This window comes from Hippocampus comes, unplaced genomic scaffold, assembly GCF_001891065.2.
Source record: "Hippocampus comes isolate QL1 unplaced genomic scaffold, H_comes_QL1_v1.1 scaffold98, whole genome shotgun sequence".
Taxonomy (NCBI): domain Eukaryota; kingdom Metazoa; phylum Chordata; class Actinopteri; order Syngnathiformes; family Syngnathidae; genus Hippocampus; species Hippocampus comes.
Window position 1 is genome coordinate 58,530 of NW_017804832.1, and position 20,587 is coordinate 79,116.

General features: G+C 42.6%; 1 protein-coding gene across 4 annotated transcripts; it reads left to right on the forward strand.

Moving 5' to 3' along the window:
* Positions 1-646: 646 nt before the first annotated feature.
* On the forward strand, positions 647-13,138 carry iqck (IQ motif containing K). Of its 4 annotated transcripts, none has more exons than XM_019868465.1 (9): positions 647-745; positions 2,335-2,426; positions 3,070-3,237; positions 3,305-3,402; positions 4,183-4,235; positions 4,396-4,473; positions 4,627-4,711; positions 11,398-11,509; positions 12,882-13,138. In XM_019868465.1, the coding sequence occupies exons 2-9, from the start codon at positions 2,363-2,365 to the stop codon at positions 13,109-13,111; spliced, it is 888 nt and encodes a 295-aa protein (XP_019724024.1). In that variant the 5' UTR covers positions 647-745; positions 2,335-2,362; the 3' UTR covers positions 13,112-13,138. The 4 variants fall into 4 exon arrangements, with proteins under 4 accessions (XP_019724024.1, XP_019724002.1, XP_019724013.1 ...); XM_019868443.1 differs by lacking the exon at positions 647-745 and adding an exon at positions 1,798-2,106 and having other exon boundaries at positions 3,075-3,237; positions 4,186-4,235; XM_019868454.1 differs by lacking the exon at positions 647-745 and adding an exon at positions 1,801-2,106.
* Positions 13,139-20,587: the final 7,449 nt, after the last annotated feature.

The following is a 20,587-nucleotide window of genomic DNA, read 5'->3' on the forward strand; positions in this document are numbered from 1 at the left end:
GGGACGTTAGTAGCCTTCGAGCCATTAGTTAGTTGTATTTTTGTTCAGCTCATCATCTCTTTTATTGACTGACCGTCTTCTTTTTTTTTTTTTTTTTTTTTTTTTTTTTTTTTAGCGTTAAGAAGAGCCATATACTATAGATTCCCCAGAGAGTCCCGTGAAAAGTGTCTGCTACGTGACAGCGATGCTTAAATAACACAAGCCAATTTCTCGATTGGAAAAGAAATTAAATGAGCCCTCTGGGGAATCAAAACCCCTGTCCTCTAAACCAATTAATATAAATATACCATGATTTCAATATCTGCTTATGTTTATGTACTTTTTAATTGAAATGTTCACAGCATCCTCTTAATGTTCTCAACAGTAATGATATCCCAGAGGGTCGTTCTTTAAAAACAACTCTGTCCCCCCCCCCCCCCCCCCCCCCCCCTGCAGGCACAAAATGAATGAAAGACATATTATTTTCTTGTTTGCAACAGTGCTCAAGATGAAATCGTCACATGGTGTTAAGAAAAGGACTGTGCAAGAGCAGCATTTCCGTAAACACGCGAGGACTCTGGCCAGACCCAGAAATGGCAATCAATCAATCAATCAATCAATGCACTTTTCCAAGCTATTTTCACAGGACCACAGCTGTGGCAGAATAAGAAATTTCCAGTTCTTTAAGAAAAAACAAAAACAAAAAAAAAAACACTTTCAGGTTCATGTGTGGTGGGAAACCTGGAACTTGCTACTCCCTTTAGTGGTATTTAAAAGTATCACTCCCTAAGTACAGATCGGTTGTGTTTAACTTTTAAATTCAATACATTTCATGGATTTTATCTTTAAGAGTTATTTTACCTTTCAGAACTCTTTTTAATTTATCTTTTATGTGTAGCACAATTTAATCAGACCGCACAGTTTTTTCATCCCAATTTTAATATTATAAGAGCAATGTTGATCTCGACAGGTGGGTAGGTAAGCTTAGCCCGGGCTGTTCGTGGTTCCTGAGAGTCTTTGCTGTGCGTGCATGTACACGAGCACTTAAGTGCATTTTTGAAGTCCAACAACAACAACAACAACAAAAGTCTTATAGCTACAGTATAAAATGTTACTGAATAGAGGGATCTGAAACAAGGTGGCAAAAAACGGTTAAAAAAACCCAAACAAATATTAAGTCGGATAATTGGGTCAAAACTGTTTAAAAATGAAAAGCTTTCATCAAAACAAACGACCTTAATCCATTTTTCTTCTGCGACTCTGCTCTTCCATAATTATACTGTTGCCTCTGTTCTCTGTTAATTGTCCTTGGGGGCCCTCTAGTGGTCACGTGAACGAGGTGCTTCGTTCGCTTATTCCCTCGTACCAAGCCTCTACTTAAAACAGTGGTTCTTAACCTGGGTTCGATCGAACCCTCGGGGTTCGATGAATCAGCTCGGGGGGTCGACGGAGCTTCTGCCATGGAGGTTTAGACACACACGACTCAACATGTCAATTAGTTATGACAGGCCCGCTTGGCCATCACTAGCTGGTTCATTTTTAAATTAAAAATATATATACTTTATACTTATACTAATTGTGTTGACTTATTCTGTTTTTAATACATGCGTTTTTTTATGTCTTGAATTTGTAAAAAAAAACCAAAAAAAAAAACCAAACAAAATAACACATTTTAAAAAATTTTCACGAATGAAGGGTTCGGTGAATGTGCATATGAACTGGTTGGGTTCGGGACCTCTAACAAGGTTAAGAACCACTGACTTAAGACATGAAATTCAGGAGGAGTGACAAGGTGGACGAATAAGAGACAAGATGCAGCGTATGTCATTGAACCACCGGAAGTGATTTGGCTGCACTTCCGTAGTAACGACCGATTGCATAGCAACCACTTGGTAACAACACAATCAAGAGTCCGTCGTGAGAGCGACCCCGGGCAATAACCAGCCGTTTTTCGTCCAGATTATTTACATCGCTCGTGTTCACTGGAGTAGCGAGTGGAAAGGCTACTTTATGCCCAAATTGTACCTCACAAATCTCTGGAGTTCCAAAAATTAAAAATGAGTAGCTACCCAGCCGAGGAGTCCTCACGAATTTCCAAAAAGTCCCTTTGGGAGGAAGTTTGTGCCGGTAAAATCACACCGCTCTCTCTTTTCTTATCCTGGAATAATGTCCGTGCAGTTGCTTTATGTGAAGTAAGATATAAATAACCACTGATGAGAAAAATAAAATGGATTATTATGTTTACATTTTTTTATGACGTGTGTGTATGGGTCGATGCATCAAGCTAACACTATTAATGGGGACCCTACGAAAGGAGTTTAAAAACCGTTGTTGTCTTCATGTGTGTCTTTGGAGACTTTGAAGCAGGACTGCCGTGTCCTCCATGTCCAGTTGGGACATGTTCGGAGCCCTCCAAAGACAGTGGCTCGTCACACACCTCTGGCAAGGTAAGAATGTCCACAGCCAAATCATTTTCCTGCCTCATTTTCTCTCTTGCCTGGACAGATTTCAAATGCAAATGCACTGTACTTCATTCCAAGTCACTGTAAATACAACAAGACTGGATTTTTACTCAGGTTTTATGCGTAGCTACAAAAACGTCTCTCTAATTTTTGATTGTACTTTGTTTGGATATTTTCTTTATGGTGTATTAAATTCTACTATTATTATTTCGCCTACCGCTAGAGGGAGCCCGTGTAGCACGCCCGTGAATGGACCACACTTGCGAGCTGCCACATTGACAAATGCGAGGAAAAAAACGCTCCTTGCTAATTTAGTTGAAGTAAATTGAGCCTGCGCTACTCATTCTTGGCAGATTATGTTGACATGGCAACATGTACAGGCTGAAATGTAATCCCCCTCACCTAAAAAAAAAAATAAAAATAAACCATCCACATACATGTACTGGAAGCAGCATAGCCAAGAGAAATGCTAGAAAAATGAAGAGAATGGACTGTTGGGAATAATTTAATCCAATTTCATGGAACAAATACAAAAATACAATTGAAATTACAAATGTAGCTAGATGCATCTGATAGTGTTCTGGGTGGAAGATCGTGATTTCGCTGACCTTGAAGATTGTGCACTAAGCGCAGGTGTTGCTGGAGGATGACGAGGAGGAGGAGAATGCACTATTGTTGGACCTGGACCCGCTTCTCCACCACCCTGCCCACGCCGGTTTCTCCGTGTTTGGAGTCCATCCTCCTCTAAGCCACAAAAAACGAGCTCACCCTCCTTTCTGTCCGCAACCGTTTCAGCGTAAGACAACTTTGTCATCTCTTTGCTTAAACCAGCTCAGTATCCTCATTACGATTGTGCGCGTCAGATCCTGTCACGCAGTACATGGAGGAGAAGCTCTTCCCTGTGCTGGTGCCTGCACTCGAGGCTGTGCTAAAAGAAGCCGAGAGGCAAGGCTGTCTGCAGGTATGCAGTTTGCATCTGACAATTGGTTTCTTTGCAAATGTAGAATTGTTTGACACCCCCCGCCCCCTCGCCCCCCAGTGTGGTTGGTGGCGAGAGAACAAGCACAACTCACAGTGTACTTTTTATTCTAACATTGCTAAAATGAGTCACACTTAAAGTTGAATCAAATTTGATTTCAACTTCCTACTATTTTCCTTTTGATTTTTTTAAATGGAGGAAATTCCCAATGGCGTCGCTGTTTATTTTGTTTCCTTTTCACGTAGTTTACTTTGTGCCACTTTTCCCATTTTTCTTCAATTGAATTTTATTTCAGTTTATTTTATTAAGACCATTCCCAAAGGCAAAACCTTTGACAAAGATGTTCAAATCCCTCCAATTAGCCAGCCATCCATCCATCCATCCATTTTTTACCATTTATCTGGGGTCGGGTCGCAGGGCCAACAGCTGTTGTTGCCAATTCCCAGGAGTACCACTTTATTTTATTTTGTTATGGATTCAGTCAACTTTTAATTTTTTATTTTCCTCCAATCCATATTCCACCATTTATACCATTTATTATTATTTTTTAATTTCCACCCCTGTACTTTTCCTGATTATTTTGATTAACAAGAGGCAATTCACAATGGCATCATTGTATGTTATTTTCCATCCTTTCATTTGACCTGTTTATTATATGAACGCAATTTAGAATGGCCTCGCCCAACTCCTGTTAAAAATACTTTTTAAAATTGTTCTAATGCTTTGCCAGCATGCACCCAATGTATTTACGTTGCGTTTCAGAAGAAAGTAATAACGTTCAACCCCATCGACTTCCTGGTGGAGTGGCTCTACAAGTAAGTCTCATGGACTCTGTCATGTCATATTGTTACGAGGCCGAAGATTTCAATTGTGTCCTTCAATAATGAACAGCCGTCTCACCTCGGAACTTTTCGATGGAGTCCAAGATTGGTTGTTTGTTTACATCCGCTCCTACTCTCTCTCTCTCTTTGCCAGTCACAACCCCCGCAGACAAGGACAGCCCCCCCGACAATTCAACAACATCCCATTTGTCAGAGCCTGGCTCAGCATGCAGTGAGTGTCATTTTCAAAGAACATTTGTCTTGTTGATGATCATCACATAAGGTGAATATTATTGAACCTGATTGATTTTCACCCACATTGTGTTTTTCCATACAAATCACACGACACACACTTGTTTGCTTTTTTCCCCCCCCACGTTGTCAGTCCAAGGCCTCCTATCCCACTCTTCCTGCAGCTGAGTGACGAGCAGGCCGCTTTGATCATCCAATCCTTCTGGAGGGGCTACAAGGTACAAAATCCATTCAAAATGTCCTCCAAGTGTTAAGGGAAAGAGGCTTGGTACAGATCTCATCGTGACAAACATTTACACTCATGTACAATTTAGAGATGATAACAAAACATACACAGGGCGAACGTGCAAAATTTTCTCCCAGCAATCGAGAGGGTTGAGATTCAAATCCACTTTGCATTAGCGGGGCATGACCAGCAGAGGGCGCATTGGGTCTGTGGTTGAATGGTAGTTGCACACTGGTCCTGCAGGTACGTACGTTTGGAGTGAAATATTTTGACTGGCAAATACGCTCAAAGGTATTCGTCAGTGCGTTTAAACGTATTAAAACGTATTTCAATACGTACTGAAACGTATTCAAAACGTTGAAACGTACTCGGTACGTTCGAATATACTTGTAGGCTACATGCTACAGCGTGGCATTTCTTCAAAAAGCCACAGCATGCATTAACATCCACATGATATGATGCGGTTTGATTTGGTGGCGTATAGGAAATTGCGAGATATGTTGTATGATGGGTGGCTTCGGTGGTCGACTGCCGGGTTCAATTCCGGCTATTTTCTTCCTGTGTTGTCAACTAGTGCACAATTTTTCCTCTTTATTCACACGTTGTCTTACTAGTGAGGAGAAAGTGTGAACTAGTACACTGACTTTAAAGTGCTGATCAAGGATATCAAAGAATTGCTCAAATGATTAAGGGTACTAGTAGAGCCACTAGGGCAGGGGTGCCCGGACATTTTTGACCGAAGATCTACTTTTCGATCAACCAACCTCCCGCGATCGACCCGTTACCATGTACATGCACACGCACGCACGTACACACACATGCCATGATGAGCAATAACCTAAAGCTGAGGCATGTGATGCACTTTGGCAGCCTGTTAATGATCGTAGCTCACGCGTACCGTTTTAAAATACTTCTTTCGGCCCTCCAGATTCCCATTCTTTGCTCGTGCCCTCGGTGAATTGTACAAAACAAACTCTGAATGAGAATAATGATCACGACAAAAGATATAGCGCAACAACTCTGATCGCAAGCTGCAACTGCAGACTGCTGAGCGCTAACAACTTCCGGTGACGCAGTTACACGTCACCATAGGTTTAGGGTGACCTGCTTTATTTTCTTTTTTAAATACTTTTTGTGAAAGTGATAGAATGATTAGGGTGCAGTGTGCACTAACACAAAAAATATATTACTAACATGCAGAGAGACACCATTTTTTTTTTCCCCCTCTTACACCCACCCCTTGGATCGACTTGGGACCAGTCCTTGATCTACTGGTTGATCATGATGGACGTAATGGGCACCCTTGCACTAGGGCATACCAACAAAATAAGTGCATTTGTTTTCACTGCTACCTGCCACTACTTACTGAAATTACTCGATCGACTAGAACAGCTCCATAGGAGGCCAAAAGTGGTACTAGTAGTGTAACACACTTTACTACTAAGTCATTCTATTTCGCGTGGAGGCCTTGAACGCAGCGCTGATAGTCTGCAGGGTTGTCTGTGTCTTTTGGAGTCTTTGGGGACACAAGAGGATCATAACTTATTTAAGATTCAGATACACAAGATATTTTGGGCATGCACTGACTCAGCGCGTATTTGCGTGTGCGCCTGTGTGTGTGCGCGCGCGCGTGTGTGTGTGTGTGTGTGTGTGTGTGTGTGTGTGTGTGTGTGTGAGATCATGCGCATTTGTCACGTTGTGCCTTTGCAAAAAGCATGTGATCGTTTTTGGATGCAACCAATTACTATATTAACAAACTAACTGAATTTGTCCTGTGGCCACAAAAATCAGGGAAATGGGGGTCTGTCCGAAGCTATCAATGTTCTGTTTTGATTGACGCCGTCAAGGAGGTATTATTGCGAGCTGAGCCGATGCTTACCAAGGAGAAGGGGCGGGGCTTGGGGGGGGGGGCAAAAGACTAGATTAGTTGCACTCCAGGTCCAGGAATAAACAAGTAGTCGTGCCTTAGATACAAGTTTAATCGATTATCTGACTGCGCTGGTATCGCAAGGCATCTTTCCCCACTGAAATGTATGGACGAGCCATGAATCCATTCCAGCTTCTCCTCAAAACCAAACCCCTCAAAATTCTATTATAATGTCCTCATAAAACATACTGGAATACTATCATTAAACAGAATGTAAATAATTAAACAACTTGTGTGTTGTGATTAATTCATTGTAGCTCATTCTGGTGTGTGCGACTCGGCCACCTGAGGGCAGTATAATGCAGTCACGCAGACCTAAACGGAGAAAATAGTTTCACAACTGTGACAAAAGTAGAAAAAAAATAATTAAAAAATATATGCTCTCCAATTATCGTTATATTGTCTTTCTATAAACCTTAATGCACTGTGTGTGTTCAAATGTTGAAACAATGTCACTATCGATGCTATCCGTTAGCCCGTCTATTGTGTTTTGCATTGTGCATTGGTAATAAACGAGCGGAAGGCAACATGTGGTTGTTTGAAATACAAAACCGATAGTTAATTCTCTTACTTTTATGTTGTTTGACAGCATTCTTCAACTGCTGCTTGCTGTGCATAGAATTCACTGCCACCATACAGTGCGGTTATCTAAAAATCTTTGCTTACCAGTCAATGCAAAACAACATAAAAAAAAAAAATCGGTATCTCCAAAACCTTATAAGTTGCGTCACTCGTATCTCAAGGCACCATTGAATGACAGTACTCACAGACATATATTCTTTATCCTCTGCAATGAATAACCAATATTATTGTAGTTTGCAGAGGAGTAACTAGTGACCATCTGCATTTACTGTATACCGATATGGGTGTATTAAACTGACCCCAGGTGGCTAAGATGCGCACTCCAGAAGCAGCAGCACAATGTCCAATGAAGTGAAGAACAATCAAATCTATCCTTCCATCCATCCATTTTCTGATCCTCTTTATCCTCACAAGGGTCGCGGGGGGTGCTGTCTTCGGGCAGTAGGCAGGACATCCTGAACCGGTTGCCAGCCAATTGCAGGGCACACAGAGACGAACAACCATCCACGCCCACACTTACACCTAGGGACAATTTAGAGTGTTCAATCAGGCTGCTATGCATGTTTTTGGAATGTGGGAGGAAATCGGAGTATCCGGAGAAAACCCACGAAGGCACAGGGAGAACATGCAAACTCCACACAGGAGCCGAGATCGAACCCACGACCTCTGCACTGTGATGTCGACGCGCTAAACACTGGACCACCGGGCCACCCTCATATATCTATTGAACGTGAAATATTTTTGCCTTTGGTAAGGCTCTTGTACCGGCTCCCATCCCATAGTGCAAGTGCGCCTAACGTTGTGACCCGAGCGGGTGTAAAAGTGCCTCAAAGACCATTTTGCCGACGGAAATATGCACAGAAATATTTTTAACAGTAAATATTATTTGACAGAATGAGGATTATCGTCCCCCCTCCCCCCTTGCGTGCACGCACACACGCTCACGCGCACTCTTACGCTCTCTCGTCTGTTATATAAGCCGTGTGACGCAGCTTTGACTGCAGTGTGTGTGTGTGCGTGTGCGGGCGCGTGCGTGCGTGCATCTGCATCAAAACATTGCACAGAGTGTATACGAGCAGAAAACAAGCTCACGCTTAATGCGATTGTCTGTTGTCCTCGCGACTGTCAAACTCTACCAAGGGTTGCGGGGGTCTCAAAGTATTACGTAATCGTCTTTACACTGTGTGCCTCAACACCGCTCACTAATCCATTCATCCATCCATGCATGCCTGCGACTGTAATGCACACACACATATGTATATACACACACACACACACACACACACACACACACACACACACACACACACACACACACACACACACACACACACACACACACACGAACAAACACAGACACACACTCTTCGCTGATGGCTCAGAGCTCTCAGACTCGGGGGGGGGACAGTCAGCTGAGCCCGACTTGTCACTGTGCAGTAAACAGGCGTCACACAGTACGGCCTCCATTGCGTCGAGCACACATGACGTCCAGTCAGTGTCATGATGGCAACTTTCAAGCTATTCGTTCCGAGTTTGTTCCCCCAGCCGAGGGATTCTAACAGGAGTAATGGCCGCAGACCCGAAACGCGCAGGCAGGGGGAGGGACAAAAATAGAAAAAGTTGTCAGCAAAGAAATTATGTAAAGCCTTTAATAATGCAAAGGATGTGGGAGAAAGCAGTCGGGGTTTAGCTCTCGGCTTCCCGAAGCATTTCATGTGGGGCACCGAGTCACGTGGCTGTCGTTGCTTTTTGCAAGTGAGAAGAGAAACGTAATCATAGATATGTTGAAAATGTGGGCGGTTTGTTTTTCTGTCAACGGACCGCCTAAACGTTCAGGGGTGTTGCGTTTGTTTGTGCGTGAAAACGGATATAAACAACTAAATGAGGTGCCGCACTGAGCAAATGCTGTGTTTGCGTTCGTCAAACAGCTATACTGTAAGCGTCATTTGATTTTTAAGCCCCATGCATGTATTTAATAATAAATAAATCTGTGCAGTAAAATAAAGGTTACAACTCATGTGGCTCAAGTTTGAGTCCTCCTAGAGAAGAAAATTCCCCCTGGAAGACTTTTAAACACCCAAATTCATAGATTTGTTACTACGTATGTAATACGAGCAAGAGCCAGGAGTGTGAGTACTGGTTTATTTTATTATTTTTTTTGAAGTCTTGAGCATGTGTTCAAGGGCTTCATGCTTTCTTGGCCGCTTTAGAGCGCCTTGTTGTTGTGGTGAGCCAGTGGTATGTATTGCAGCCACCGCATGCTTTAGGTGGGTATGTTTTACCGGCTCGAAAATGTGCTTATGTGTAGGCAGAAGAAAGATGCTCGACAAAGTGGCATCTAATTTCTTCAGGACGTGGAAGGGGTATTTTCATTGACAGATGAACGGGTCATGGCTTCCACACATTCGACGTACACCGGCATTGTTTGAGGGCAGAGAAAATGGCTCCATTACTTTTCTTCTCACAATTTGAAGCAGCATTTTACATTATTAAAAAAATGTTTGACATTACCCTTCTCTCTGGTAGGTCAAATTTCAAAGGGATTTGGAATTTCACTTTACATGGACTTTAAAATTCCACATTCATTCACTAGGTGAGATAAACTGTTGGAGTGCGCTCATCGTGCGACATTTATTGTCAAAAAAAGTGGGCCGGCGTGAGTCGTGATTCCACTTGACATAAGGGCGAAAAGAGATGAGAGTGACACGCGCGCGCACACACACACACACACACACACACACACACACACACACACACACACACACACACACACACACACACACACACACACACACATACTGGCGGTCACCCAGTTTGCTGTGGAGTCCACAGCAGAAGTAGGTCTGCGTTTCTGGCTGAATGAATCACTTGCCATCGTACGTGAATCGTTTGAATAGACGGCCCACGTGCAGATACGTTCATGCAGGAAATCCGCTAAATGCACACATGACCCCCTGTAGGCTCGGCATTTCAATACACATGGTTGCTAGAAATTAGTGACGTCGTCATGGTGAACGAAGGCGCGATTGGGACCCTAATGAGATTATTTTTCAAAATTGTTCAGCCCTTGTCTGTACTGGCTGATAAAAGTCAAGCAATGGCTTTTTTGTCTGCAGGAAAAAGGTCGCGCGCGTGTCTCACTTGGATGCCGACTGTGTGTGTCAGCCAAAAGTTAACTGCTGTCCGGCTGACTGTGTTGAGTGAAGGCATCGACGCAGGCCGGCAGATTTGAACGGAGTCCCAGGGAGCTTTGCGCCAAACAAAAGACTGCGAGAGTCGCACTTTGGTGGCTTTTGAAGTCGGAATGCGCTCCCTTGCGCGTGACTCGTCACACCGGATTCTTTTCTCTCGGAGCCTGTGCCGTTGTTCTTTTTTTTTGTTTTTTTTTTTTTTTTTGTAATCCCCATCGGCCTACAGAAGCAGCCTGCGAAGAATAACTGAAGCGGTAGACACTCCAAAGCCAAACACGATTCTTTCTGGGACAGTTATCCCATCAGGTTAATATGAATTAATTTGCCCCAGATTTAAACTGTCACCAATGTCATTTAATTAACTATACAGGCCATTTTTAAATAACATTTCAGCATTCCTCACTGCATTAAGACTAGAAATAGAAGTTTATCACTCTGGAATCAAACTGAAATAGAACCATTTAACGGTACCTTGGTGTTTTATGACCATTGGGTCATAAAACATTTGTAAATGGTCATAAAACACCTGTCAGCTAGCATCAGAAGGAAACATATCGAGCGTTGTGGTGGTTTGATACTGTACGAGGGCAACCTACTGTTGTATCTAGCAATGTTTCCATTGAAAGAGGAGTTTATTGAAGTATTTACATTTTTATGGGCTTGTATCTATGAACATTTGGGATTATAAAGGACCTGTTCTGGGAAATAAAAGTGGAGTTCAATCCATTGATTTTTAGTCAGTGCGAGTATGCAGTGAATTTTGGTAACCAACTTTAAATGAACATATTTTCACCAAATATTACCCAATTTCCGTAATCGATACATCAATGGAAAGCATTTTTGATGCCCCTCAGAAAATTAAAAATATGGATCATGTTTTTTTAATGAGTCTCAAGTCCTGCATATATATATATATATATGCATATATATATATGTATATGTAATGATGATGATGGGATGCGTTTGTGTTTTATATAGGTCAGGGCGCAGCCTCATGTGCAGGAGCTGCGCCAGTGGCAAATGAACCTGAGGGTGACCCGGGACATTCCCAAGGCCGTCTCGGAATTCTGGGCTCGGATAGAGAAACGAGGTGAGAGGAAACGCATTGAGCACGTTAACTCATGGCCAGCGTTCCCGAAAGAGGACAAGCTCCTCGGAAACCCGCTAGGGTAGATGCGAGGGTGGCCTCGTGCGCCTCGTCCAGCGCATTCTCAGCTCGACGTGGCTCGACAGCCGAAAGGATCCAAAGGATGAGCGTGCGTGGAGGAGATGGCGTTGCCAATGAGGGCAGAGATGAAGGGAGGGAAAGAAAGGCGCAGAAAGACGACAAGCCAAGAAGAGAGGAAATGTCTGCAGGACTCGGCGTGTTTTTGGGTCTGCGACTGAGAGACGGAACGAGGGTGGGGGCTGGGTACATGCAGGAGAAGAAGAAGTGTGTGTGTGTGTGTGCGTGTGTGTGTGTGTGTGTGTGTGTGTGTGTGTGTGTGTGTGTGTGTGTGTGTGTGTGTGTGTGTGTGTGTGAGAGAGAGAGAGTTTATGTCTTTATATCTTTAGATCAACTGCTCGTGATCCAAAGCATCGCCCATCATTGACATCTACCTACCAACCTAACCCCACCCGCCCCTCACTTTGCTTCTTCTGCAAGGGCATCACCAAAACAAGCCCAAGAAAAAGCCAACCGGCACACGTAGTCCCCGCCTGTAAACGCTGCCAGTTTCAGCTCATGCACATTCCTCGTCGCAGCATGGCTGCTGACCTGACATTCTATCTAGCGGGGGGGGGGGGGAGGCTTCAGAGCGAGTGAGCGAGGGTCTGCTGCCCCCCCCCCACACACACACGCACACTTCTTCCCTTCCCCTCCCCGACCCATGCTCTCTCACCAACAGCTGCCGTTGCACATTTCACAGCACGGTATCCGCATCAGTCAGGCGGAAAAACAATAAGACCCGTGAGCGACCCGCACAGGGACACTCGCTGATACTTTGAGGGCACGAGGTGAAGGAACCGAGGACAGGTGCGGCTCACGAGTCGCATAAGGCCTCCCTTCGCTCTGGCATGTTGGACGTGTTGTATTTATGCTACTCGACTGACGTAGAGTCTCGAAACGGTTTTGAAAGAAAACGCTTAAGTCACAAACATTGATCATGGAAAGTACAAGGGAGTATTAGTGCCACACATCTAGCTGTTTTTCGGTGGTTGAAATAGTCCATGCAACCACCAACAAACCACTTTCATAGTAAACACATCCGGTATAGTATAAGCAGCACACTCGCCTAAGTAACCATGTATGAAGTCATTTAACTCGCCTTTTGACCTTTACACTTAATACATACAGTAATAGATACGGTACGACACAGTAATAGATACAGAACCAACTCAAGTGCCTCATTTCCCGACTTTAGAAATCTTTTTGTGCGCAGTCACCCACCAGCGAGTAACTTGTACCTCTGCTTGGTCCGCAGTGGGCACAACCATGACTGAGACCACAGAAAGGACAGAGTCGGAGAATTCCGACCCGTGCCTCAATGTGCTATCCATTACTCCGCTGAGCATGTCTTTCCCCACCCCCCGGATCACCCCGGATGGCGGCGAGCGACCGATGCCCAGCATGCCCAGCGTGGATGAGTTGGATTGCGCCGAATCTGCACCCAGGTCCAGGTCTTCATCAACACCAACACCGTCACCAACTTGAGAGAAAGGGGGAGGGGAGGGGGGGGGTAGAGAGAGATATTCCAAATCCAAAGTAAAGACTACCTAGTTTTCCCCTTTCCCTAAGAGTTGTGGCACAACAACTCAGGGCCGCTACACTATGCCAACATACCTGCTCACAATGTCCTGAGCATCTGACAGTTCCTAGTGTAGAAATAGACATCAAGGTGGACATGATGACGAAGAATGCTTCCAGGAGTCCACGCCGTCATGCCCGAGAAGGCTGCAAAATTGTACTCGAGTATACACTCGAAGGGATTACTTAGAAGGCATATTTTGGCGTGACACCATTCCTGGAACTTTTCTGACACAAATCTTTGATTTGCATTGGGACAAAAATGAGTCTCAAACTGCTTCACGTACTTCATTCATTCATTCATTGACTATAGAATCACATTATTTTATTTTTTGACACCCCGTTAGAGATCAGTCCAAGTATCAATGTAAGACTTTCAAAAAGAATCGAGGGTGTCCAATTTCTTTCATTTTGAATTTTTACCCAAAATAACCAATAACTTGAACTTTTTGAGAGTGCCGTATTTTTTCAAATACAAATTTGGCCAAAAACTGTTTCTTGGGCTAGACGGAGATGATGTGGCGGCTACGTTTGAATGAAAAAAAAAAGTTTGTGGAAAATTCTTGTAGAGTTGTTGACACAGCTGTTAATAAATTGTACGTGGATGCCACACTGACTCAAAACATCCGTCACACGGGCCATTTTAATGCTTCTACCCAATCAAATGCAGCAAAGCGGGGATCTATCCTTGTGACATGCACGTCCAATCGTGTGATTGATTCCATTGCCTTCGTATTTGCTGTCACGTATTTGGCCGTCATGTGTCACCATACTGTTGGTGTGGCAACTGGCACGTATTTTAATGAGGGGAAAAAAAAATCCCAAATGTTCCACTGAGGCCAGGAAGTGAGAGCAGAGGAAAAGGGGAGACTCCATTGTGCAGAGCTGCAGCTTCTGGCCTGTTTATCAGGAAACCATCCCCATTGGGACGCAGGTGATGGAGAGCAACTTTTTTTTTTCCTTCCGAATGTCACTGATGGTGGCTGCTTGACCACTACGCATGGAAAAATATCAATGTTATGGTATACACATTTTGCTCTATGATATAGTCCAATAACAAGGGTAAGAATAAAAATTAAAAAAAAGGAATATGAAAAATTTCTCTATATGTACTCGCACACTATCTTATAAGATCCAAATACATATTTTTGAAAAATCTGCCCTTACAATTCCAGTAATGCTCAGTTTTGAGTGACACACTTGGATAAGATAAATTGTTTGTTTATGAAATAATAATTAATTGAATGCACATATAAAATACTTGAATATTCCAAATTATAAACCCCCCAAATATTTTTGTGGGACTGTATATAAAGATAAATAACACTGGTCAACAACAAATTTGAATCAGAAATGACATTGTGTCCCTTCACGTATTTTTGACGCTGCTTTCAAAAAAAGTTTTTGAGATGTTTTCATTTCTCCACTAAAATTCATCTGAAAGTTGATTCCATCTCTGATTAAAAAAAAACGTAAAAATGTGTTGACCAGTTTAATTACATAAATGTATCAAATATTTTTTTTAAATTACATTTTTTGTCTTATTTGTCTTATTTTTTCAAATACTAACGTGTTCATTATATTTAATTAATACTCTTTGATTTTGATCCTAAGTGCTTTTTTTAATGTATTGATTTACAGTACTACTGTTTTTCACAAAACTGTTTTTATGTTAACCCTTTCAGGGACAGCTATTACTACAGTGGACAGCTTATCATGTTATCAGGTCCATTAACTACAGGGAACATAACTTTTTATTGGGTCTCACTAGGTTTTTACCGAATATTTTTTTTCCTGCTCTTAAACCCAGCAAAATCTGAACATTTCTCCCAATTTTTGTCTACGGCGTGAACCATCCGGGGCTTTTTCCCATCCCTCCACGAAGCACCAAATAGCAATTTAATGTCGCGTGGCCTCGTGATGGCCTCCGACTGGCCAAGCGGGACCAAGAGGGTGATGGATCTCCCTCGCCGGTCGCTCAAGAGCCTGGGAGACAGCTGCCGCACTTGTTGGGCCACATGATGAAATGATCCATTTCATTTGGAGGACATGTGAGAGTGCGCAGTCAGGCACCGGGTCAGACTGAAACTGGATCGCAGCACTTGGTTGCGCCGGTCAAAGTCTTGGGCTCCATTAAGTTTATCGAGTCATGCTATCAGCACATATCACAGTCCCATCAAATCTTCGCCACATAGTAAAGGACAATCTTGAATACAACATGCGCCACACTATCATGCCATTCATCCGATAGACACGACATGCTGCTATTTTGGTTAGCAATAGAGTTTGAATGCGCTTGTCACGTCACTATTTCATGTCCGTGGGGACACAATAGCATTGAAACTTTTCGTTTCCAAGAATGTTTTTTTTCCATCCCTCCTGGACAGAGAGACAAACATTTTCCCCACTTTTTTTGCCTTTTCTCTTGTAGCTGATACATCCGGCCTCTATTTGACAAAAAAATAGCATGTACAGCACTGGTGTCAAACTCAAGGCCCGGGGGCCAGATCCGGCCCGCCAGGTCATTTTATGTGGCCCACAAAAGTTAATCATGTGTGTCAACTTGCTAAAATCTGTACCGAAATATCAACTTGTCATGCGTGATACAGAACGTAGAGTTTTTGCAATAATTTTGTGACCTTGTTTATACTCGCTTGAACAATAATTGAACACACTATGATAATTGACTTGATTTATTTCAAAACTAGTAATCTATTAATTTGTTGTGAACAAGTGATAATTTTGTGGTTTCACAGTCATAACGATCCTCCGAGGGAAGGTGTAACTCCAAATTGGCCCGCGACTAAAATGAGTTTGACAGCCCTGATGTACAGGCTTGGAATCAAATGATAGTTCACCTGCATGGCAAGTGTTTCACGATCGAATCCTAATATTGTAATTGTATGGACCTCTAATCATTTCAACTGAAAGGCAACATGTAATTATTGCGTGTACTGTCGCGTTTCAGCAACACAAAATCACAATCTTTATCATTGAACAGTACAAGTGTGTGGTTAAATTAAACCTTTTTAGTTTTAATACTGAGAACATCATCATGTGTAAACTGTTTAAAAAAATCACATCCAATCAAATGTACCTAAACATGACACTTTATTGAACATTTTTTTTCCTGAATTAGTTACAGAAAGAGTTATGTGTGTTTTTTCATTATCATAATTTGCTAATAGTGGGGGTGAGGGGAGGGGCGGATGAATGAAGCTCTACGTAGGCATGCTGCATCACTGCACAGTCACAGCTGTGAAAACCAAATATCACACCCGTCAGCTGCCCCGACAGAGCAGTCTGAAGGCAACACACAAAAATAGGACAGGACAGGCAAGGACGAGTCAAAACCTGGGGGAGCATACGTGACGGTGACCTGCCCCCTCACCCAAAACCGCCCATCCACCACCTCCACTTAACATAGAAATGTTGTGCAAATTCACCACATTTATATCACGGACATGATATATCAGGTGGAACATTTTGTAACCCCCTTTCAAAGTCTGTAGTGGGTCAAGCGATGATTTTTTTTTTTGAAAGACCCATTTGCCTTCTGATGCGAAGCTGAAGAATCTGCTTCCTTTGAACGTGTCATCCAACGTACAACGAGAAGATGGTTGTCACATGACCTCCACATAAATAGCTAGTATTCAAAAGCACGTCTGAAAGGTCTTACACATGTAGAAATGGCGCTGAGCATGCACACATACTGTAGGTAGTCAACAGTGCAAAATCTACAAAGTCATGTTATTGTTTTTTTTTTTCAATACGTCACACTGAGTGAAAACATCAAGTGTTGAAAATGTCTCCCGATGACGCTTTGACACTTCGAGTCAAGACTCGTTCACGTCATCGGCGTTGACTCGTGCGCATGTTCACGTATCGTCTGTGCTTTTTTTTTTTTTTTTTTTTTTTAGCCTTGTGCCTGTATGTTAACTCTTGACTTCCTGTATGCCATGATAAACCCTGTTCCCGTAACACTTGTTCCCGTTGCTGCCGTTAACTCATTCACTGCGGTGGACATGTGAGCGTCTACCAGGGCTGCACAATATATCGCAATATATCGTCATTCTTTTTGGTTGGTCTCAAAATTTCATGGCGATGAACTTTTAAATTTGGACAGGTACATTTTTTTAAAGTTTGGCTGCTGTCAAAATTGGCTTGCCTTGCATTTCACAGCCAAGAAACGAGTTGACAGAACGGTTGTCCCTTTTATTAATACCCGACTTAACGATATAAGTGAAACCAACTTTCTTTTTACATTTTTTATTGGAAAGTTTTTTCCAATTTAAATGACTGTTTTTAGTTTTTACAATGTAGAGAATAAAAATGTCACTTTTTTAGAAATATAATAATAATAATAATAATATTGCAGTAATAGTGATATCGCAATTTTCAGCACTCGTATCGCATGTTTTTCTAGTGTTGTGCAGCCCTACCGTCTCCTGCCACCAACGAATGTATTCATCATACGTCGCCAGATGTTTTTCAACAGGTAGATACAGAAGAGGGTTTCGCTCGCGCTGCCTTTGGAAATTTAGATTTGTAAACCACTGTAGTGACTAAAGCATTGCATGCCTCTGGAGTTGAGAGCAGCACAGTTTCTGAGTTGAAGATAAAGATTAGGGGATGAATATCAACTTGTCATACCAATTACAAGGGGGAAGAAATGCCAACACGTTGGAAGCCAAACAGGTTTAGGCACCTTAATTTTGAACAGAGAAGGAAATGTCGTGCGAACAGAGTATATGTTGCAGTAGTTAGTAGAATGTCTTTGGAGAGAATGAGAACAGATGACATGCTCATCGAGTAAATGATCAACGTCATGTAAAACAACGAACAACCATTGAAATTGAGCCATCACAGAAAGGTATGTGCTGCTGTTTTGGTTAGCAACAGACGTGGAGTGACCCTTTATCAGTTTTATAGTTTGAGGTGTCACAACCACAAAAAAAAATACTGTCACCAAGTTTACTGCTTGACATGTTCGTTTTCACACGCAGACGCATCAAGTGTTTCACCACTTTTGGGTCAGAAACTGTTTTTTGGGGATGGAAACTAACTTGAATGATCTGTCAAAATGCTCTAAAATGACTGGCAGTGAATGAGTTAACCATGGTTCCTGACCATGTTAACCCCTGTTCCTCTAGCTCGAGCTGATCGTCAACCTTGTCCCTGTAGCCTCATGCCTGTAGCTCATGTTGACCCTGTATCCTGTATTCCATGTTGTCACTCATTGTTCCTGTTGCCCATGGTCCCATTTGCCACGGTTCCTGACCATGTGATCTTTATCCTTGTTCCTGTCGGCGGTCTTAACTGCTGTTCCTGAAGCCCATGAAAGAAACCTTGTTTGTGTGTCTCATCCCTTGCTCATGCTCACTTGTTCCTGCAGTTAATGAGATGAATCTTGTTTCGACAGCCTGTGACATCAACCTTGTTCCTGTAGCTCATGCTAAGCATTATTCCTGACTATATTAACCCCTGCTCTTGTAACCACCCTTGTTCCTGTTGCAGATGTTAACTCCAGGTTTCTGGTAGCCCATTTTGTTAACTCTCTAATTGTATATGCCATTTTAGTGCCTATTCCTGCAGCCTGCTCTATTCACCCGTTTCTGTAGCCATTTATATTAACTTGCCCCTGGAGCCATGTTCAATCCTGTTCCTGTCTGTGAACCCCTGTTGCAGTTGCCCATGTTTTGCACCCATGTTCTTTGTGATGGTTAACTATTGTTCCAGACCATGTTAACCCTTGCTCCTGTAGCAAATGCTTACCCATGTTACCGTTGCCCATTTAACCTCTGTTAACCTGTGCCTTATAATAACCTGTGTTCCTGTAGCTTGTGATAAATCCTGTTCCTGTAGACCCCATTAACCCATGTTCCTGTAACCCATGTCGGGCCTGTTCATGTAACCCTGGCGATGTAGCAGGACAAACAGTGTTTGGGCCTGCCGTGTCATCGCTCCTGTTTTAGAAACAGACATAAAAAAAAAAAAAAAAAAATCTGCGGCGGCCTTTTCTTAGTCATGTGTTGCTGTGAGGGCTCCACTGCGCCCGTTCCGCCGCTTTGATTTTTGTTTCAACTGTGAACAGTATTTCAGTCTCGTCTCTCTTCCTGCATGAAGTGCTGCAAATTATTTATAGCTGTTTTTTTTCCCACACTGATGCACAGAGAAGAAAAAGACCACTGACTGGACTTCAAATATTTTGGCCTAAAAAAAAAGTATACAAAAGTTTCAAGAAAGAATGTATGAGCACGCAAATGCATGAATACAAAGCAACCATTTTAAAAGGAATTCAAATGAAATTAGCAATTGACAATGTTAAATTATGCATTTAAACCAGTGAATCCCAACCATTTAGCACATGAGTGTGAAAATGATTTAGTATGAATATTGCACCTTTGTTCATCTATCTCTGCCAGCAATGTATAGTAACAGGCAGGACAATTAAATGCTCTTCCGCTAGATGGCAGAAGGTGCAATTAACCTACGTGTTGGGTTGTGGCCATTCAGACAACAGAATAAAATACAGTAATCCTTCATTTATCGTGGGAGTTAAATACCAAAACATCCACGCAATACAGCAGATACGCTAAGTAGCAATCAAATACTTTTTTAAAAAACTTCTGCATATGGTCCAAAACATATGCACGTGAAATGTACTCTCTTAAAACAGTTCGGTTATTTCATTAACTCAATTTTGGGATCCCACAAACTTCGACGAAACAGGCTCAGATTTGACACCAACTGAAGTCAATAAGACATTTGAGACAAGCTTATCATTATTTCAGGGGACAGAATTTTTTGTAAGATTTATGTCTTGGCCCATTAAAGGTTGGGAAACACTGGTCTAATTAGACCAGGGTTAATTCATAATTAAAAAGTAAACAAGCAATCTGGCTTTTTTTTTTGTATGTATATGTAATGTATATACAGTACACATCACTACTTGAGTATGTACACAGCTCCTCCAGTACAAGTCGGTGACAGGATGAAGGAGAAGCAGCATTGAAATGGAGACAGACTCGAGAGTCGTCCTCCAGACGGCAGGAGAAAGAGGAAGAGGAAGAGAGCCGCTCCCACTCATTTTCTCTGACGGAAGGAAGGACGATTCCACAGTTGCATCCTCCCTCCTCATTTTGCTCCCTCGCACTGCAAATCTGCACACACGTTGCTCTAAATATAGTGCCGTCGCAGAAACGAATGCGCTCCATTTTCTCCCGTAGTGATAAAATTCCCCTGCGTTTGGCCTAGATTCACCAAGGCGCCGGTCGGGATGCTCGCTTCCAGCGTTTCTGGATAGGTGATGTATTTTTTTTTTTGTATGGTCACTTTTCGTGTCCATGCAAAAAAAAAAAAAATGCATGGGGGAGAGGGGTG